At 46.8% G+C, this 22,902-nt stretch overlaps 1 protein-coding gene across 6 annotated transcripts in view; it reads left to right on the plus strand.

Moving 5' to 3' along the window:
* PRKG1 (protein kinase cGMP-dependent 1) overlaps nt 1–22,197 on the plus strand; it is a 1,199,739-nt gene extending 1,177,542 nt beyond the window's left edge. For all 6 annotated transcript variants that reach the window (XM_070752281.1, XM_070752276.1, XM_070752278.1 and 3 more), the window contains 6 exons: nt 1,063–1,204; nt 1,897–2,060; nt 11,426–11,548; nt 11,908–11,970; nt 18,782–18,848; nt 21,306–22,197. In XM_070752281.1, coding sequence (XP_070608382.1) covers nt 1,063–1,204; nt 1,897–2,060; nt 11,426–11,548; nt 11,908–11,970; nt 18,782–18,848; nt 21,306–21,404 — 658 coding nt within the window. In that variant the 3' untranslated portion in view covers nt 21,405–22,197. The remainder of the gene's footprint in view (nt 1–1,062; nt 1,205–1,896; nt 2,061–11,425; nt 11,549–11,907; nt 11,971–18,781; nt 18,849–21,305) is intronic.
* The last annotated feature ends 705 nt before the right edge of the window (nt 22,198–22,902 follow it).

Below are 22,902 nucleotides of genomic sequence, written 5' to 3' on the forward strand. Positions count from 1 at the left end.
TTACGGCAGCCCAATCCAAATACTTTTCTGGAAAGAAAGTTTCTATCTTTTCCCCACCTTCTAATGCATGTACTATTTCTATATTTGTACTTCTAGACAAATTCTGTGTATTCAGACACATCAGGTGGTGGTGCAAGGATGCAAAGCCAGGAATTGGAAGGACTAGCTATGTTTATATTAACAACAAACACACACCCATACATACCCTCCTTAAGTGACACTACCTCCTCATGCTAGAACAAGTAAATAGAATATCTAAAGCATTTTGCTTTGAGCCAGAATACCCCCAAATTCTGTTTTCATAAGCAGGCTTATACAAATCCCTGTTCTCTTGTTTTCAGATCCTTTATCTGCAATATGGGGATCAAAACAGATTGGATTCAGACTTAGTCACGCTTAGATCAGTTCTATTAAAATCAAAGGGAAAGACATGATGAACACAAATCCCATTATTTTCACTAGGTTTACTCATTGTACAGACTTATTTTGTACTCAAGTAAGGCTGTGAGATTCTCTCCCCCCCCCCCCCCAAAAAAAAAGACTGAAGTATAAAGATGAAGCATAATATCTGGGAATTTTCTATTTGTTTTTTACTTCTAAGCTCATCACCAGAGGCTGTATTTAGAGGTGCTCTGAAAACTTAGATCTGGATAGAAGTATTTTAGAGTATTAGCATTTCAATTAATTTACTTTATTGACATTTTTAGAACTATCCACATGGCATTTTGCTGATTTTCCTTATAAACCATTCTGACAAAATGGAATGCATCTTGATGCTCAAATGTAACTTTAAAAAATGTGTCTTAGAGCTGTTGGATTTTTAAAATCTCCATAAATATCATCAGTCTTTTAAAATATTTGTTATGCTTTCCCAATTTTAATTGGCCTTTTTGGTTTTTATACTATAATTACATAGTAATGATGCTATCATGTTTATTTTTATTGTTGCCTCAGATCCTTAATTGAATGAATTAGTAAATTCTCTCTTTCTCCCTCTCTCTCTCCCTCTCCCTCCCTCTCCCTCTCTCTGCCCCCACCACTCTTTTTCTCTCCTCTTGACAGAGGTTCATTTGAAGATTCTACAACCAGATTTTATACAGCTTGTGTGGTAGAAGCTTTTGCCTATTTGCATTCCAAAGGAATCATTTATAGGGACCTCAAGCCAGAAAACCTCATCCTAGATCACCGAGGTTATGCCAAATTGGTGAGTGGTAGGGATGTTTTCCTCCCAAACAGCGATAAAATCGCCCCTACAAATCATCATCATCATCATCATCATCATCACAGCATTTTTGCTTTATCTGAATCAGATGAAGTTATAATTTGGCCTACAGGTGGCACTAAGTCATCTTGAGTTGCCATTTCTTGAGTTACAGGAATTGGGAATTGGAACTTTAGACAAGTATAATGGTGCTGAATACCACATATGTGGTGGTGCCTGCTATTGATCCATATTGTTTATATGCTTTAACTCTTAAGTGATATCCAGCTAGGATAGATAAGCTAATCATTAGACAGCTGTAAAACTGAAAGGGCTAACTCACAGCCCACAGGCTGGAAGCGTCACACGTTAGCCATCCCCATCCCATTTTAGCATAGGGGGGAAAGTTGTGATATGTCACGTGATGACAACATGATAACACAACTTTGACACCCGTGTTTTAGATTATCTTTGTTAGATCGTTCTACTAAATGTAAATTGTTAATGCTTTTTTCTAAATCTTGACAGAGGAAATATAGTCCTCCAGAGTTTTCTTACTCTTCCTTTGAGAGTTTTTTCATGAAGCCTATACTTTAGATGCTTGTGAAAATCTGTGTCTCTTTATGTGTTTGTGCTTGCATAAGTGCTTTTAACTTTTTGTCTTCCTTGATGGGTGTGTGAACCTTCTTTCACAGGTCGATTTTGGTTTTGCAAAAAAAATAGGATTTGGAAAGAAAACATGGACTTTTTGTGGAACTCCAGAGTACGTAGCCCCAGAGATCATTCTGAACAAAGGTCATGATATTTCAGCAGACTACTGGTCACTGGGAATCTTAATGTATGAGCTCTTGACTGGCAGGTATGGGCATTGAATTGGAGCTACCGATAAAAAATAGTTCAGCAAACTGGAGAATATTTCTGTTGTTGTCACTTTGATTAGAAGAGTTGGGATTCCGAGCTAGCATACACTAGTTCAGAATCCCAATTTTAAATAAAAATAGTGTTTTAAAAACCTACCGTGGAATTACTTGTTATGATTCCCAAGGATTTATAACCTGGTTTCTTATAACTAAAATCTTTGGATGACCACTATAAGAGATAAAGGTATTGATGAGACAAATTTACTATTTTTGTTCATTTCATTCCAATTGGTGAGCACTTCCCTCCCCCCCCATACCAAATCAACTTGGATTCTTCTACCAGTTCACCAAATCATGAGTTCATGGTACCAGTGAGATATGTTTAGATTGATGCATATTGAACTGAACTTCAGTCTTCAAGAAGGAACTTGAAACATTGCTTCAAAACATAAGGCAATCAAAACAAAATGGAAACATGCTAGAAAGCAGCAGGTAGTATTTTGGGGGGGAAAAAACACATTTCTAAAGTAAAGTAAAATATAGTTTTTATTTCTTTTTTTTAAAAAAAATTGAATAGGAAGATTAAAAGGGAGCCAGTTTGGTCTAATGCCATGATGGTGAATCTATGGCACACGTGCCACAGGTGGCACGCAGCACCCTCTCTGTGGGCATGTGAGCCATCATTCTTGTTCAGCTCCACCATGCATGCACATATGCCTCCCGCTGTCCAGCTTGGGACTCTGATGTGCATGTTTAGGGGGCACGCATGTATTATTATTATTATTATTATTATTATTATTATTATTATTATTATTTAGATTTGTATGCCGCCCTTCTCCGGAGAATGCATATTAGGGAACCAGGGCATGTGGGGGGCACAGGTGCATGCACGAGGGATGCATGTACATTGCATTTTGGGGGTTTGGGCACATGCATGCTTTTGGCACTTGCTCTAGAAAAGGTTAGCTATCACTCTTCTAGTGGCTATAGCATCAGGCTAGAAAGCAAAAATCAGTAAGTACAAATTCTGCCTTCGCTATGAAATTCAGCTGAGTGATTTTGTGCCAGTTACTATCTCTCTTTCTCAGCCCCAATTCACCTCCATGGAAAAGTATTGTTGTGGGAAAAGTAAGCAGAAAGGTTGTGAGAAAATTAAGGGGGAAGGAAGGATAAATTTCCTACCTTTTGTTACTTGTTACATTAATAAAGATCTACTTCATTATTATCATGTATCATGACAAAATTGAACGGGTCCAAAGACGGGCTACAAGAATGGTGGAAGGTCTTAAGCATAAAACGTATCAGGAAAGACTTAATGAACTCAATCTGTATAGTCTGGAGGACAGAAGGAAAAGGGGGGACATGATTGAAACATTTAAATATATTACAGGGTTAAATAAGGTCCAGGAGGGAAGCGTTTTTAAAAGAAAAGTGAACACAAGAACAAGGGGACACAATCTGAAGTTAGTTGGGGGAAAGATCAAAAGCAACATGAGAAAATATTATTTTACTGAATAATAATAATTGGAAGTTTGTTTGTTTGTTCCAGCAGACGTGGTAGATAAATCCACAGTAACTGAATTTAAACATGCCTGGGATAAACATATATCCATCCTAAGATAAAATTCAGAAAATAGTATAAGGGCAGACTAGATGGACCATGAGGTCTTTTTCTGCCGTCAGACTTCTATGTTTCTATGTTTCTATCATTGTACTCATACAACAAAATTCACATAATGCCCAAAGACCAGGCCCAACACACATAACAATCCCCGCAAAATGCCCCACTTGCCATAAATTCCCCACCCTGAACCATCCAAACATCCACACAACAGACCATACAATACTGGTACGAGTTTTACTTGTTCTGTATCTTCTACCAGAAGGCAACAGTTTAAAATATATATATATATAAGCAGGATGAGAAGAGTCTCTGAGAATGTTGTGTAAACTCCTACAACAGCAAGATTCAAAGATATTATCCAGGGCTGGTAACTGGAAGCCAATGATATTCTGGGCAGTTTTAATTATTCTTTATACAGCTTTTTTGTCTGCTGTAGAGCTGCTCCCATGCCATCCTACAATGGCATATGTCAGGACATTCTCAATGGTGCTGCAGTAGATGTTGAGATTGATTTATCTTCCTGAGCATTTTCAGAAAGTACAGCCTTTTGCAGAAGAGACGGAGTAACGACACGGACACAAGAGCTGAATTTAAACTGGATCATTTTTATTAAAATAAATTAGCATAATTTATTTAATTAAATTAGCATAAATTAGCATAAATCAACATGCTTAACTATGACCCAAACAGTGGACCTGCAGGGTCAAACAAATACTTCCGGGGCGGAAATGACGTAGCAATAAACATTCCTGGGCAACTATGGGCGTAGCTCGATGCTAGTCCAGGTGAGGGACCTCTCCCTCACCTGAGACCCTGCCATGCATTTGCATGAGGGCGGTCCCGCCGGCTCACCCCTACCCGGGGACTTCAATGTGCGGGACCCAAAGACAGGTTCCCCCCAACTGCTCAGGTAGCACCCCACCATGAGCTTGGAGAGAACCTGTCAATCATCCCCAAAGATGCCCAAGGGAGAACCCGCAGTTGCTAAACCACCACCCAGATTTCCGCCCCTAACCTGCCATGGAGCAGGGGTCAGATCTCTATCTTGGCCCCCCGACTCCCCCCTCTAACTGCGCCAGCTCACGCAGAGACCACTGCAGGTCCTGTAAGAAAAACGGTGTTCCACTGTACTGACAGAGGAAGACCAGCAGCCAGGTAAAGCCACGGCTGATCTATGGTGATGTGGGGATGGGCCACTACCACCCCGCCCAACTCTCTGACTACCGTACCCAGGGCCTTGAATAACTCCCCGTCCAACCCGGTGAAGGGCCCTAAGGGAAATGGCGTCCCACCAAGCGATCCCCGGGAGGATCTCGACCACACCATTTGCGTGGAGGGGCGCACAGTGCGAAGCCACCGCAGGCTTCGCGAGCCTGGCAGATCTAAAGTAGACCCCCCAGGCCCACACAGATCCTTGCCACCGAGCTGCAAGACCCACCCCTGGGCGCCGCAATGGGATGCAGCCCTCCCAGTACCAACTGGGCGCAGCAATGGGATGCCGCCCTCCCAGCACCAGCTGGGCGCAGCAATGAGATGCCGCCCTCCCAGCACACCCAGACGCAGCAATGGAATGCCGCCCCCGGCACCAACTGGGCGCAGCAAAGGGATGCCTCCCTCCCAGCACCAACTGGGCGCAGCAATGGGATGCCGCCCTCCCAGCACACATCCAGGCGCAGCAATGGGATGCCGCCCCTGGCACCGACTGGGCGCAGCAATGGGATGCCGCCCTCCCAGCACCAACTGGGCGCAGCAATGGGATGCCGCCCTCCCAGCACACACCCAGGCGCAGCAATGGAATGCCGCCCCCGGCACCAACTGGGCGCAGCAATGGGATGCCGCCCTCCCAGCACCAACTGGGCGCAGCACTGGGATGCCGCCCTCCCAGCACCAACTGGGCGCAGCAATGGGATGCCGCCCTCCCAGCACACCTCTGAGCGCAGCAATGGGATGCCACCCCTGGCACCGAGTGGGCGCAGGAATGGGATGCCGCCCTCCCAGCACCAACTGAGCGCAGCCATGGGATGCCGCCCTCCCAACACCACCTGGGCGCAGCAATGGGATGCCACCCTCCCAGGACCAACTGGGCGCAGCAATAGGATGCCGCCCTCCCAGCACCGCCTGGGCGCAGCAATGGGATGCCGCCCTCCCTGGACCGCGTGGGCGCAGCAATGGGATGCCGCCCTCCCAGGACCAACCGGGCACAGCAACGGGATGCCGCCCTCCCAGCACCGCCTGGGCGCAGCAATGGGATGCCGCCCTCCCAGGCCCCCCTGGGCGCAGCAATGTAATGCTGCCCTCCCAGCAATAGCGGTAGAAACGCCCATCCCACCGCACACCCCATCTTCCCCGCCAGATGACAAGGACCCAGCCGCCACGACGGAAGGGTCCCCACCCCCGACGGTACCTTGTTGCTGAGTGGTCTCGGAGCGCTCATGACCCAAAGCAACCCCGTCGGTCCGTCCTGGCGGGGTTGAATAGAAGGGGACCAAAGGGGAACCTGGCCTAAGATCTTACCCCGGACCCTCAACAGGCCGTTCGTACCCTAAAACAGGCCGTTGACCGCCAGCGGTCGACTTCCCTGAATCCTCCGTATCGAGAACGCCGTTACCGCACTAGTGGCAGCGCCTCTCGAGAACGAGCGTTCCCTAATGGCGGGATCCATACTTGGCCTGGCCAAACCCTACACACTAGCACCCACCTAACGAGGTAATCAAATGGAAGGAACAAAATGACCTGACGGCCTGCGATAAGGCCCTGGCCCAACCTTCCCGCACCGTCACAATGCGGAAGTCACCATAAATCAAAAACCCCGCCCCCGCCTTAGACAAAAGGCGAAGCCGGCCAACCTGGACCTAATAGTCCTATCATAAAGGCCACGCTGCCGAAGCTGGACGCAAATATGACCAGGTACACAACTGGGGCAGGCCAGCTATAGGGGTAACCCGTATACTGCCTGCAATCCCCAAACTCTTCACCTGCCTGCTGCTAAGCCCCCCAGAGTGCCAGACACTCCCGAGAGTGCCGTAGCCCAGCAAGCCTCTACTCTCCACTGCCCAGGAGCCCACCCAGGCTCCAAAGGGGGACAGGAAAAGCCTCTGGCAACATACATGTCCCCGGGGCCAGGGTCCGAAACCGGGACAACTGACCACGGGACAAGGCGTCAGCAACCCTGTTATCTAACCCGGGGTCATGCCTAGCCAAAAACAATGTGTTCAGGGACAAGGACCTGTGCAGAAAAAATGGCGGACAAGCCGCATGACCTTGTCACTCTTAGAGGACTGGGTGTTTACAACCAAGACAACCACTAGGCTGTCACACCAAAATGCAGAGTCCTGCCCCTAAACAGCTCACCCCAAAGCTCAAGGGCCACTATCAAGGGGAAGAGCTCCCAAAAAGGTCAAATCCTTAACCACTGAAGAGGCCCTCCCTTCTGGAGGCCTCCTAGAAAAAACCCCTGCCCGGCACCACGACCCGGCGGGCAAAATTAAGTATCCCGGCCAGTTCCTGGAGCTGCCGAAGATTGACCTTCCTGCAGCCCAGAACCGTACCAATGTGATCCCTGATGTTAGTCACTTGTCCAGGGGCAATCTAGAAGATTGCACCTCCGAGTCCAATTCATTAACGAGGAAGGTAATCTTGGTGGCGGGGCCCTTGGTCCCCTCAGAGGCTAAAGGCACCCCCAACAGAGCGCAAAGGGCTTCGAAGTCCAGCATTAGAGCAAAGCATTGCTCTGAACGCGCAGGCCCCACCATCAAGAATCCATCAAGGTAGTGAACGACCGATCCCAGACCGCTGCGCCTCCTGAGCGCCCACTCCAAGAAGGTGCTAAAACTCTTAAAAAGAGAGCATGAGACAGAGCAGCCCATTGGCAGTGCCCTGTCCACAAAAAAACCACCTTCGAAATGGAAGCCCAGAAGCTCGAATCCGTCTGGGTGTATGGGGAGGAGCCGGAATGCCGACTCAATGTCGCATTTTCCCATAAGGGCTCCAACCCCACACTTCCTAACCATGGTCACGGCCGCATCAAAGGATGCGTACCGCACCGAACAAAGTTCGTCAGGAATGAAGTCATTCACTGACTCCCCTTTAGGAAAAGACAAGTGGTGAATCAACCTAAATTCACCACTCGCCTTTCAGGGGACCACCCCTAATGGGGACCACAAGATACGGGAAGGGTGGCTCCGGGAAGGGCCCAAGGACCCTCCCCTCGGCCACCTCCTCCACCATTCTGGACCGAACAATGCCTTCATGTCCTACAACCGACCTGAGGTTGTCGGACCTGAAGGCTTGCCCAAACCCCCATGCAAGGGATCCTGAATCCCTGTGAGAAACCTAGCAAGAGAGCAGCCGCTCTCGAGCGAGGGTGGTAGTCCCTCAACCAACCCTCGAGCGTTTTTAAATACTTGGGCTGGGCCCATTTTCCCCCAGTAGGTGGGGTTTGTTCCCTGGACCCCCTCCCCTCTTAACCGTCCCCTTTTAGGGGCAGCGGCACACCGAAGCGGCATGGGCACCTCGCCCCCCCCGCACGCACGGCTGTACCTACAAAAGGGAGCGAAAACAAGCCCCTTTGCAGCAAAGCCCTGACATGCAGCGAACGGGTCCCACACTGTGGTGGCCCCCATACCTAATACCCCTGGCCCCGACGGGTAAGCCGTCAAAAGGGGCGGAGGCATTACGGCCTGCGTTGGCGGGGTCCGAACCCCCCGCCCCCGACACACCAGGCCATAGCAAAAAGCTGCCCCAGGGGCCCGTGCCCCTGCAGTAGGAGCCAGCGGGGGGCCAAACCTGGTTACAGGTGCCCCCCCTGAAAAAACCCCAAGAAACTAGGACCGGGTGGCCACCAACCGTAGTCCCCCCCAGGAGGACCCACCGGGGGCCCCTTCCTGGCTACCCTGGCCGAGGGCCTCATCACCTTCCTAGGCACAGCTACCGTGGGGCTACCAAATATTTAAATAATTAATGTTTGACTATAACTGTTTTACTGAAGTTTGACTACGACTAGAGTAGTAGATCCTTGGAACAAACTTCCAGCAGACTTGGTATATAAATCCACAGTAACAGAATTTAAACATGTTTGGGATAAACATATATCCATCCTGAGATAAAATACAGTAAATATTATAAAGGCAGACTAGAGGGACCAATAGGTCTTTTCCTGCCGTCAGACTTCTGTGTTTCTATATAAATATATTAAATAATATTAACCATAATTATCAGTATTATTATTATTATTATTATTATGTATGTTTTGTTTTGTTTTACACCATGGTTCTTATTTTAACGTGAATGAAACCGGGGCCGCCCAGGCCCCAAAAGAGGGCAGCAAATGGCCTCTGCCCAAACAGGCAGCGCAGCAGCAGGAAGCTGCCGCCAAGGGCCTAACTGCCCTCTGAACAGGGGCCACGAACCGGGGGGGAGGCGCACACGCGAGCCCTCCGCCCGATCCCCCCGTTCACGAGGGGGCGACCGGAACGATCCCCCCCCCGGACGAAATAGAGGGGCCAACAGCCGAAAACAGCACAGGCCCAGTCTTCCGAAGCCCCGGACCGCTCCACGAGCCTCCGATGAGGCTCTCAAGATGGCGGCCGCAACACACGGCCGCCTTTTACGAAGCGGGGGGGGCTCACGCCGGACTCCAGCCTAGCCTGAGAAGAGGGGAAGACCGCAGGCCTCAGAAGGGCTGCTCCAGCTGCTCGCGACGAGCTGCAGCCTCCTCAAGCCTCCGACAAGGCTTCCAAAAGCGGCAGCCGCCCACGCGGCTGCCGAAAGGACTCCAAGAGCAGACAGCCATGTGTCTGCTCCGGCTGCGAAGTCCGGGCGAAGAGGCTTGGCCCAGGGCCTGCAAGCCCTTAAATAGGGCCAGCAAGCCCCGCCCAGACTTCGCAGCGTGTCAGGCCACGTAGGCCTGACTTTCGGCCGAAATCTCGTCTCGCGAGATTTCGGCCGAAAACAAGATGGCGGCCGCCATGGGGAGTCCGGTGTCTCCCTCGACCCTTCTGCAAACGCTGCCGGCAGGTAAGTCTGCCGGCGCTATTCTGTGCCTTCTTCACAAGCAAGTTAACATTCATAGTCCATGAGAGGTCCTCAGAGATATAAATATCCAGAAATTTAAAAATATCAACCCTTCCACCTCCTCGCCATTTATGTGCATTGGTAAATGTACATCTCTCTTCCACCTGAAGTCAGTTATCAGTTCTTTAGTTTTTTGGGGTGCTAAACAGTGAAGGGCTGCAAAACAATTTACTACCACACTGTGAGTGTGGCTTATTTTGTGGGTGTGGCTTGCCACACTGTGCATCCTCTTTAATTACTTTGGAATTTAGCCATTAGATATGTCAATTATACAGATAAACCTTGATTTACAACAGTTCATTTAGTTCAGAGTTACAACAAAATGAAAAAAATGACTTATGTCCATTTTTAACAAGAAAAACCACTGAAACATCCTTATAGTCATGTGAGCAAAATTTGGATGCTTGGCAACTGACTCACATTTATGACGGTTGCAGTGTCCTGGGGTCATGTGCTCACCTTTTCCAACCCTCTGACAAGCAAAGTCAATGAGGAAACCAGATTCACTTAACAACCAGGTGACTAGTTTAACAACTGCAGTCATTCACTTAACAACTGTGGCAAGAAAAGTCGCAAAATGGGGCAAAACTCATTTAACAAATTTCTCATTTAGCAACAGAAATTTTAGGCTCAGTTATGGCCGTATGTCAAGAATTACTGTAATGAAGCTTTGTAAGAATAAAGTACATTATTGTAAATGACTCAGTTGAATTCTTACAGGATGAACTGCAATAATTCCCTATCATGCCTACATTTACTGTATGTTCTCCCAATACTTGGCATATGAATTTCCATAAGCATTTGGGGTAAAATAATAGCACTAAGCTTTATTATTTGCTTATTACCAAACTATTGTTTACAAAATATTCCAGAAAAATTGTAAAATGTTATAAGCTCTGTGCAATGGGTAATAGTTTCCCAGATTGATTCTGATAACTTGAGGGTTCCAGTTATTTGTCAAAACAGTGTTTTTCAATCTTGGCAAGTTTAAGATGGGTGGAATTTTACTTCCAAAATTCATGAATTAAAGTTGCTGAAGTTGAGAAATACTAGTCTAAGTGATGAAAATGAGAAATAGTTTAGCAAATTAGGATGCATGCAGTGAAGGGCTACCAAATAGTAAAACTTTTTTTACTGTGGGCATGGTTTAAGTATTTTCTTTCAACATCTTTCAGTGCAAATTGGGTGCTCTGGGGTGGAGCTCCATTTTCACTACCCCACTGCATCCTCCCCTCCCCCCCGCCAGTCAGGGCAATAGTCCACCCCTGGGTGCATGGTATACCCCAAATTTGAAGCCCAGGCTGTTCTTTCAATCCTGATAACTTAAAAAAAAAACATGAAAGTGAACTGCAAGATATGTATCACCTGTATAATCTGAGTCCCATTTATTTGTCATTTGTGACTTTTACAATAATTGAGCAAACACTAAAACTTTTGTTTTCCTGGTAGCTTATGGATAGCCTTTATTCTGTAACAGGTTAAAAACAGCGTCCCAAGTGATCTTCTTATTCTCACTTGTGATGTACACATAATAACTACATTTTAAGTAGCACATAGTAATGCTTAAATCACACAATTATCCAAAATAAGGTAAAACGGTTTTCAGTTTATTTGAAAAAATATATATTACTAGATTTTAATTAATATTTTTTAAATATTTTTCTATAGTCCACCCTTCTCAGGCCCAGATCCCATGAAAACATATAACATCATACTAAGGGGTATTGACATGATTGAATTTCCAAAGAAGATTGCCAAAAATGCTGCTAACTTAATTAAAAAACTATGCAGGTAAATTCTTTTTATGTGTTAGTAATTTCACAAGTGTGTGTGTGTGTGTGTGTGTGTGTGTGTGTGCGTGTGTAAAAGAGAGAGAGAAGTTTAATGGTTCTTGTTAATTATGTTCATTGATGTCATTATATATAAGCTTGCTCTAGTCTATATAGAAATACACACACACACATGTACATTATATACAGTATATATAGTATATAAAAGCTTTTTCTAATCTATATAAAACACACACACACATACACACATACAGTATATGAAGCTTTTTCTAATACACACATGCAAACATATACTAGAAAAAACTTTTATTTCCATCTTTCTTCTATAACTTTTTTTCTTGTTCTTTTATTTTTAAACAGGGACAACCCATCAGAAAGATTAGGTAACTTGAAAAATGGAGTCAAGGATATTCAAAAGCACAAGTAGGTATATTTCAGAAAAAAAGTAATCCTCTGTTTAAATCCATCATTATATTTAGGTATATTTTTTGCACAGAAGTAAAATTGAATGAAATTATGGTTACTACAATCCAATACCTGAATTCTTTGCTGGAGAGACGGAGTAACGACACGGACACCGGAGCTGGATTTAAAATTGGGTCATTTTTATTAACATAAATTTGCATAATTTATTCAAATACTTTGCATAAATTAGCATAAACAACTATGACCCGGAAATGGACCTGCAGGGTCAAACAAATACTTCCGGGGCGGAAATGACGTTATGCCAGCAAACATTCCTGGGCAACTCATGGGCGTATCTCGATGCAAGGTCCAGGTGAGGGCCAGGCCGTCACCTGTGACCTTTTTCTGCCATGCTGTGCATGAGGGGGGTCCCACCGGCTAACCCGAATCGGGGAATTAAAGGTGCAGGACCCAAAGACAGGTTCCCCCCAGCTGCTCAGGCAGAAACTCCCTCCATGAGCTTGCGGAGAACCTGTCAATCATCCCCAAAGATGCCCAAGGGAGAACGCGCGGTTGCTAAACCACCCAGTTTTCCGCCCCTAACCTGCCACAGGAGCGGGGGTCAGATCTCTATCTTGGCCCCCCGACTCCCCCCTCTAGCTGTGCCAGCTCACGCAGAGACCGCTGCAGGTCCTGTAAGAAGATGGCGTTCCCCTGCTCAGACAGGTGAACGCCATCATCCCGGTAGAGCCATGGCTGGTCTATTGATATAAGGGGATGAGGTACTACCACTCCACCCAATTCTCTAACCGTTTTACCCATAGCCCTATTCACCCGTCGCCTAGCCCGGTGAATGGCCCTAAGGGAAGAGGCGTCCCTCCACACAAGCCTAGGTAATATTTCTGACCACACCACTTGCGTGGTGGGCCAGACCTCACGAAGCCTTCGCAGGTCTTCGCGTGCCTGGATGAGCAGCGCCAGGCCTCCCAGTATGCACAGGTCATTGCCCCCTAAGTGCAATACCAGCCACCTGGGTGCGGCCACAGGACGCTGCCCACCCAGACCCCTTTGGGCGCGACTCCAGGAGCCGCCCCCCATATTGCCGGGCGCAGCCACAGAATGCTGACCGCCCAGCAACGCCGGTAGGAGACCCTCCCACCGCATACCTCTCCGGCCCATCCAGGTAACGTTGACCCACCGCCCCAGGGACAGGTGGGTCCCGATGGCGCTCCTGGCTGCCGCGCGGCCGGCCCAGAAAATCATGCTGTGGCCACACAGCAGCGCTGTCGGTTTCGTGTTAGCCTGGGGACCTGCAAGAGGACACAGACACAGAGAGGTTACCTAGCCTAAGCCCTGCCTGGGATCCTCAGCGGGCCTAACATAACCCAAATATGCCGCTGACCGCCAGCGGCCGATCTCCCGAATCCGATGGGCCGGGAAACCAGAAAGTGCCGCGCTAGTGGCGGCGCCGATACGGAACGAATGCGTTCCATAACCGGCGGGATCCATGCCCACCTGGGCCATCGCCCTAGATACTAAAGCCCAAAATTGGAAACGGGTCAGAGGGGTACCGTCACAATGCCTAAACAGGTACCCCTGACCTGACCCCCTCATACCACAATAAAGCCGTAGGGCGGCCACCGGACACACCGACTGGTCGGTGGCCGCACTAAGTTGTAAGGTAACCCCTCTGCGTAGCTGATCCGTTTTAGACCTCCTCACTACAAGGGACACCCCCCCTTGTCTAAAGGCCAGATCAGCGAACTGGAAGGCCCGGAGCGAAGTGTCAGCCTGAGACGAAGCCATGGCCTCGCTGACCCGAAGGGCCCCAAAGAACATGACACAAGCCGCTGCCCTGAAAAGACGGTCCTCGTACAATGAGGAACACAGACTGCCAAAAACCACGTTGATTGATGACAGCTGCTCCACCGTCAGGGGCTGACGAGTGTCACCTGGGGCCCCCGCTTGCTCCCTAAGCCAGCCCTCCAGCATCTTACGGATGCGAAAGTCACCCGAAAGATCAGCAAACCCCCCCGCCTTGGACAGAAAGGCGAGGCCGGCTAACCGTGACCGGATCGTCCTAACTGACAGGCCACGCTGCCTCAGCTGGACGCAAAACTCGGCCAAATGCTCTACAGGGACAGGCCAACTAAGCTGGTAACCCCTGCCCTGCCTGAACTCCCCAAACTCCTTACCTGCACGCTGGTATGCCCTGAGGGTGCCGGGCGCTACAGACAAGGAGATCGCCCGGGATGCCTCGCCTCTCCACCACTCTGGATCCCTCCCAGACTCCAGAGGTGGCTGGGGAATGGATCTGGCAACTCTCGGGCCCACGGGGCCAGGGTCCGAAACCTGGACAACTGACCACGGGACAAGGCATCAGCAATCCCGTTCTCCAAACCGGGGACATGCTTAGCCAAAAACAACGTGTTTAGGGACAAGGACCTGTGCACAAAATGGCGGACAAGCCGCATCACCCTGTCGCTCTTAGAGGACAGGGCGTTCACCACATGGACAACCGCTAGGTTGTCACACCAAAAGTGCACGGTCTTGTCCCTAAACTGCTCCCCCCACAGCTCCAAGGCCACTATTAAGGGGAAGAGCTCCAAGAACGTCAGGTCCTTAACCAACGAAGAGGCACTCCATTCCGGAGGCCATGCCGACCAGCACCACTGGTCACCTAACACCACCCCGAAACCACAAGTCCCCGCGGCGTCAGAGCAGAGCTGCAACTCAGCTTCCAACAGAAGCTCGTGCCTCCAGAAAGACAACCCATTAAATCTATCCAAAAAATCCCGCCACACGCCGAGGTCAGCCCTGACCCCAGCGCAAAGGCAGGTACGATGATGGGGCAAACGGAGCCCCTTCATCGCATCATACAACCTCCTGGAAAAAGCCCTTCCAGGAACAACTACCCGACAGGCAAAATTAAGAATGCCTGCCAATTCCTGAAGCTGCCGTAGGGTCACCTTCCGGCAGCCCAGGACCTCATCAAGCTTCCGCTTAATCTTTCCCAACTTCTCTAGGGGCAATCTGGAAGATTGCTCCTCTGAGTCCAATTCAATACCCAGAAAGGTAATCCTGGTGGCGGGGCCTTTGGTCTTCTCAGAGGCTAAAGGCACCCCCAATTGAGCACAAAGGGCTTCGAAGTCCCGCATCAGGGCAAAACATTGCTCTGAATGCGCAGGCCCCGCCAACAGGAAATCATCAAGGTAGTGAACGACCGTACCCAGACCACTTTGCCTCCTGAGCGCCCACTCCAAGAAGGTGCTAAAACTCTCGAAAAGCGAGCACGAGACAGAGCACCCCATGGGCAAAGCTCTGTCCACGTAATAACCCCCCTCGAAATGGAAGCCCAACAGCTCAAAGTCGTCTGGGTGTATGGGGAGGAGCCGGAATGCCGACTTAATGTCGCATTTACCCATAAGGGCTCCCACCCCACACTTCCTAACCATAGTCACGGCTGCATCAAAGGATGCATACCGGACTGAACACAACTCGTCAGGAATGAAATCATTCACTGACTCCCCTTTTGGAAAAGACAAATGGTGAATCAACCTAAATTCACCACTCGCCTTTTTGGGGACCACACCTAAGGGAGACACCCGAAGATTCGGGAAGGGCGGCTCCGAGAAGGGCCCGAGGACCCTGCCTTCGGCAACCTCCTTCCCAATCTTCTCCCTAACAATGTCTTCATGACCAACAACCGACCTAAGGTTGTCAGACATGAAGGCCTTCCTAACACCCTGGTAAGGGATCCTAAATCCCTCTGAAAAACCTAGCAAGAGAGCGGCCGCTCTCGAGCGAGGGTGGTAGTCACCCAACCAACCCTCAAGCACCACTAAATTAATTGGGCTGGGCCCCTTTTCCCCCAGCAGGTGGGGGAGGCTTTGGGAGACCCGAGCCTTTCTTTTCAATCCCCTTCTTGGGGCGGGGGCACACGGCTGCGGAATGGTTTCCCCCACAACTTCCGCAGGCGTGACGAAACCTGCAAATGGGGCGGAAACACGCCCCCTTTGCAGCGAACTCTTGACACACTAAAGAGGCCCCTTTTCCAACGGCACCCGCCACGGCCTTGGCCGGTGCGGGCGTCGCAGGCTCCTCTTCCATAAAGTGACCGCTATCGGTCCTATCACAGCCCTCCTTCCCTGACATATGCGTGGCCTGGAACCACAGGTCCGGTACCACCATATCCCAAGGCAAGTAGGGGTCATGGGCAATACGCATCCGGAACCCTTTGTCGTAATGCCTCCATATGGTGCCCCCATATTCAAAATGGGCCCTCGCTATAAGGTCGATGTACTTCAGCAAGGCAGCGGCCCTACCCGGCTGCCTCTGAATTACCACCGACGCAAAGGTCAGAAAGGCATACAGCCACGAGCTGAAGCATTTCGTGACCTTTGTCTTTTTAACCTTCTCCCCAGGGACCACCTCCTTGTCCTGTTTAGGGACCTCCCTGTTCAAAATGGAGAAAAGATCAACGTACTCACCCCGCCAGATTGCCTCCTTAACTGACGGGTGAAGATGGTACCCTAAAGGCGTCGCGGGCAACCCACAAGGGATGGCCCCAGGCTTGATGCTGGTGAACGGGTCCCACACCGTGGTGGCCCCCGAGCCCAGCACCCCAAGCCCCGGTGGATACATGAACGGGACCGGTGGCATAATGGCCGGTGGAGGAGGGATCCAACCCCCCACCCCCGCCCCGGGTGGGACAGGTACCCCCGGCGCCCCCACTGGCGGGGCCGGCGGGGACCAGACCTGTCCACAGGTGCCTGCAGCAGTCCCCATGAAGCTGTTGCCACCCCCCAAAGCTGGCGGGATGAATCCGGGACCCTGAATGGGCAGGAGCGGTGATGTGCCTACATGTGGTGCAACCTCACCTGCCCCGTAAGGGGTAGAAGCCATCCACGGTGGGCCCATCCTGGTTGGGCCCTGGAACGATGACCACTGCCCAGGCTGGGCCATCTGTCCAGCGTGGCCCGTCTGCCCGGTGCTGCCCGTCTGCCCGGTGCCAGCCATCTGCACGTCGTGGGCCACTTGCCCTGCTGGGGCCGACTCCTCTTCGGGGTCTGCGCCCCATGCTGCGGTGGCAGCCGAGGAAAGCCCCTCCGGGCCTGCCCCCGACCGCCACCTCTCCAAATCGTTGAGCCGCTCCAGGAACCTGGCCCAGGAGAGAGAAGGGGACCTCTCGGGTTGAGGGACTGTGGGCATAAACCCTACCACCCCCCCCCACCGGGATCCCCCCCGGGGGCCCCTCTGCCGCCGCCCGAGCCCGGGCAGACGGCCTGGCAGCCCTCCTAGGCCGCACCACTGGTTGGGCCGGGAGGGCCTTAGCTTGCCGCTTTTTAGGGGCCATACCACCAAAATCTAATATTAGACAATAAGGGATAGGGCGGGACCAAGCCCTCCCCCAACGGGCCCTGCACCACTTGAACAAGGCCTGCCTGAAGCAGCAGGCCTCAGTAGTGCAAAAAACCCCCCCAGGAAGCTAATCCCCCCCTTCCAATGGGCGACAAGGCCCAACACCAGGCCTTTATCCCAGGCCACAAGCCACCCAGCGACCCCCGCGGGCCCGCGAGGCCACCAGAAGGCAGCACCTCCCTTCCTCGAAAAAGGACAATGAGGCTCCAAACCGGAGCGGAGCCCAGCCGATGCTGGCTCCGCTGATTGCTGGAAAAGGCTTTTCGCCACGCCACGGGCCACAAAATGGCGCCTCGCACGAGGTCGCCAAACAAAATGGCCGCCGGAGCAGAACGAACGAACGTCTGCTCTGGAGCTCAATCCGGGCGAAAAGGAAGAGCCCCGGGCCTGCTCGCCCTTATATAGGGCAAGCAGGCCCCGCCCGGACCAATCAAGGAGCTGACCAATCAGGTCCCGCTCCCCCGAGCAAAGTCTCGCGTCGTGAGACTTCGCCCGGGATTCAAGATGGCGGCCGCCATGAGGGACCGTGTCTCCCGGTCCCTCCAGCAAAGCCTGCCAGCCGGGTAAGTCCGGCGCTGCCCTTTTCATCAGAAATCTGGGTAATATAAGACAGCTATGCAAAAGTAGATTCTGAGTAGAATGGGCTGTTGCTTGGTATCATAACACCTGGATGCGCTAGCTATGCAGCATTAAGGATTTTCCAATAAAAATAAATGAAAACAATTTCAAGGTTAATTAGAATCAGGTAGCACCAAAATTCAATAACATAATGACACATAATACAATAAATGTAACATAACTTAACAACAACACAATAAATGAAATTGCTTCAGAAGCCTATCAACATAATACAACATAAACAGGAGATATGTTAAATGTAGATAGGGTATTCATTAGCTTTTTATTTTTTTTACATGTTTGAAGAAGACACATAGCCAGTATCAAAGTATCTGTCCATCTGCTTCCATATCTGAGCATCTCATGTCATTTAACTGACTTATTCCATTATTATTTTTTTCATCACAAATTAGACATCTACAGTACACCTGTACAGAGCCTTGATTCAGAATTTTTTCTGACGAAAATTCTTGGTAGCATCCTAACTACTCACAATTAGTATAAAATATTGGTGTCAAGCTCATGTCACGGCCACATCACGAGACATATTGGTACTTTTTTCTCATTCGATAAACCAGGCATGGGTATGCCAATGTGTGACGCATCAGCCCACAAGCTGGGAGTTTGACAGCCCTGGTATCAAACAATATGTTCCACAAATCTCTCCTCCCCCCCAAGTATTAAGTAAAAGGGTTTCATAAGTGTAATATTAATGTTAGGCTACTTGGTCTTGCGGCAATAGTATCTGCGTCATATTAATTTTTTGTATCATTTTATTTTCTGACTTTAGGTGGTTTGAAGGCTTTAACTGGGAAGGTTTAAGAAAAGGTACATTGACACCTCCTATTGTGCCAAGTGTGAGTATAGCTTTATTATTTGTTAAAATGTTTGTATTGGAATCATAACTTAAGAAAGCTGCCGAATAAACTCATTGGGAATACAAGCAGGAGCTCTGAGCCAAAACATGGAAATGTATTCTTATCTTACATTAGCATTCACATGTATGCAGAACCTTTGCTTAACTTCATTTTCAGACATGTGCAGTAAGTTCTCTTCTGACAGTGAATCAGTGATTAAACTTATAATAAAATACAAAAGTTTAAACTGAAATGTATTTTATTCTTTACCTGTTTACTATCGAAAGCTTCTTTGTTCGTCTTCCAACTTACATTCTCATTTTCATTTTTCTATCACACCATCAGTTTCTAAATGTCGTATTATCAATGGACAACTTGTCATACTTTTTCCAATTTGGCATAAATAAATAAGATGCTGCCTTTCTTTTTCAAAGGCTTTCTAGTTTGACACACAACAGTTGCCTTCATTTCCATGCAAAGCCATTTTGATGCTAACAGTAAATATTGGTATCAATATGATACCAATATTGAAAGAGAAGAAAAGAAAATACCTATTCTTAACTTTGGCCTAAATCTTTTCCCTTTGTTTCCCCTAAATTTTTATTTATTTATTTTTTAAATGACAATCAAGTGCCATTTTGTTAAATATGGATTACATACATGAATTTAAGAACATCTATTTTTATATCAAACATAACACTTTCTAGTAGAAAGAAGTCACGGTTTGAGAATACTATTTGAGGCAGACAAAATATTCCGGTCAGATAAATACAAAGGATAGTCCTCTTATAATTATGGTCTGTTGAAACTATTAAACCTGGGCTAAATTGTGATGGTGATTAATGTGATTGTTTTTCTTTCAATACATATTACTTTGCTACGACTTGTACTCCGTTTACTTTTCTGCATATTATTTGAATTTTATCACTTATGAAATAAATATTTCCTATCAGATTTAAATGTATACCCAAGGTGAATGGAATTTAAAATATTTGACTTTTCTGATATATTTTTACACATTTACTGTTAAATTTTTGAATTCCTTTACCCCATGTTTCAACTAGTAGATGGAAAAGTACATAATACATAGGAACCTGTAAATTATGTATAAACACACACACACCTATAATAATAAACATAGTCAAAAATAACTAATTCTGTTTGAATGAATGTACATTTCAATCTATTTAGGAATCAGGAAGGTCATTTTTCTGAAAAGAGTAAGTTTTCTTCTGTCATTCAGTCTATTATCATGACCTCCCAAGCAATGACAATTTTCAGGAACAGTGCAATAAGATTTAATTTATTTTGGAGGAGAGAGAATACTTGTGTTGTCTTTATTATATTGGCTTTTAATAATTAAACAGATACTTCACTACTGGGTGCTAATATGGAAAAAATATTATTGCTGGAAGATATACTAATAGAGATACTACTGGGAAACACTTATCATATCATATTACTTATGCCTTGTTAATTTTTAATATTTTGAGTCCACTTTTCTAAAATATAAAATATATTTTATACTTATTATTTTATGTTTAAATCAACCAATCTCAACTTATACTAATTTAATATTCTTTATTAAGTCTTCCATATTCTGGCACACGTACAAAAGCAGTTGACATTTATAAAATAGAACTACCATATTTAATTCAATAAATATGGGATCATACAGTGTCATACAGTGCTAAATGGAAAACATCAGCAATTTGTTTTCCCATTTTCTAAACTTTCATTGACATTTTTTAACCTGTTATGTGGTATAAACAAGCACATACTTTTTAGATGTAGACAAAGACAGCAATTTCTTTCTCCTCTGTCATTGCTTGTATGCATTTTCTAAACAGCTCTACGCCAGTTCTGTTTTTCACACGTACAGTAACATGCCATGCATCTGCATTAAATCCCAGCTTTGTATATCAGTTCAAAGGGCTGTCAATTTCATTAAGAAATCTTTACAATATTTTGTCAAACTTTCCATTCTGGTTAGGAAATACTAGGAAGCCAGACCCATTCATTTGAAGGTTGCTTCAAAATTACTTTCTACATATACAATCACCCTGCCTTAGTCATTAAAAGTTGTGGGGCGCCCATTATACCCTTTCATCTTTTCCCATCACTTTTTTCATTATTTTTGTTCTGAACACTTTGCACCCTTCTTCTTTGACTTCTTTACTTCCTCTTCCCTTCGGGTGTTGCGGGACTAGAGGCATCCTAACCATGATATTCCCATTCATAAATATCCCATCCCAGAATATTTTTAAAGTAATAAATAGAACAATATTATGAACGAAAATGGCAGAATCCTAATTTCTGAACTGTTCTCTAACTCTTACTAGCCAACGTGAATTCACAAGTGGTATAAAGAGCCCATAGCTGAAATCAGAAAATTGTCTGAAGATTCTAAATGCAGCAACGAACACTACCAATAGTTTAATTTTCTTCACTGGACAGGTTTCATCTCCAACTGATACAAGCAATTTTGATAGCTTCCCTGAAGACAGCGATGAACCACCACCTGATGACAACTCAGGATGGGACATAGACTTTTAATGTTTTTCTCTTACCTGCTTCTGCCTTGCTGAAGACAGCTCCTGAGACATGGCTGCCAGCAGACCTGAAAGATTTGGGAAGGATTCATGCTCGGGGTCACCATGATGCCTTGATTGATGCTGCTACAGTAATTACAGTGGCATTAGGACTTCTTGTTTAGATGACAATAGTGCTCTTCACATGTTTTCTGTTTGAATTTAACACAGCAGTTGACATGGTGGTCCTGAAGCAAAACCTTTTTCACCAATAATTTACACGTGTTTTCTATCATGGTACCGAACATGCTATGCCTCCATTATAATTTGAAAGTTCATAAAATGAGATGCACATAATTTTAACTGTTAAATTCATTTTCTTTATTGATAAATATATTCCAAGTTGTTTAAGTACTGTAGCCAATTCTATGCTTGTAGAATCAATGGTACAGTAATTGGGGTAACCCCAAACTGCATGTTAAGTGCATTGAGCCTCTTAAAGAAGGCCAATGTATTAAACTAAGGAAGACCAGAAAAAATGGAGCTCATGTCAAAGCAGTGCTATAGTTTGTCTTTCTTTTCAAGCAGTATACAAGACAAGAATGAATGTTAACTTTCTTCATTTTTAGTTCTGACACACTTTTCTTCCCAACTGATAACAGAAGCACAACTGCTAAACTTCCTGTTAAATTGTTAAGCAAGTATGGGTCAGTCAATCCTCAAATCATGTCAGAGAGCTTACTTTCTATTGTTTCTTTTGTGGATTACAGGTACATAAGAGCATGTGAAAAAATGTTCATAAAACTATTTATTTTACATATATACCATAACCGTCCTTTTTTTTAAAAAAGGAAGAATGCTTATTCAGAGGTCCTAAAAACAAAATATTAACCAACTGTAAATATTAGGCCTTTACAGTTACTCTAAAATAAAAATCACATTGAGAGCCCCCGGAAGTTGCAAAATCCACTGCATTATTATATAGGTGCTATGTACATCTTTCATCTGTGAAAGAAAACAAACCTCCACACTCATTTTTCAGGAAAAAAGATGTAGCAAGAAATTTCACTGTCAATTAGAATTGTATGAGTTGGCGTATTCTTATGCATAGTCATATGTGGGTTACACACACACACACACACATATTATTACACGCGCGCACACACACACACACACACACACATATACATATTTTTAATGCTACTGTGCGGTACTGCCCTTACTTTGTTTTCTTTTCTATTTTTTCAGATCCCACAAGTATGTTATTAATTTTCCAAAAAGATAATTAGTCAATCTTTTATTGTAAAATATAACTCTTATGGATCAGTCTACAAACATGGAACAATATAACTGAAATGGGATGTTTCAATATGCCCTGCCTTTCAAAGGGAAGATTAAATTCACCTTTAAATATGTCCTGTTGAATTGGGCAAGTCTTTAAATAGGCCCATTTAAATGATGAATTACATCTACCAATCAGGGGTGGGTTCTAATTTACCTCACCACCTGTTTGCTTCCTCCCA

This window comes from Erythrolamprus reginae, chromosome 5 (assembly GCF_031021105.1).
Source record: "Erythrolamprus reginae isolate rEryReg1 chromosome 5, rEryReg1.hap1, whole genome shotgun sequence".
Classification (NCBI taxonomy): Eukaryota; Metazoa; Chordata; class Lepidosauria; order Squamata; family Dipsadidae; genus Erythrolamprus; species Erythrolamprus reginae.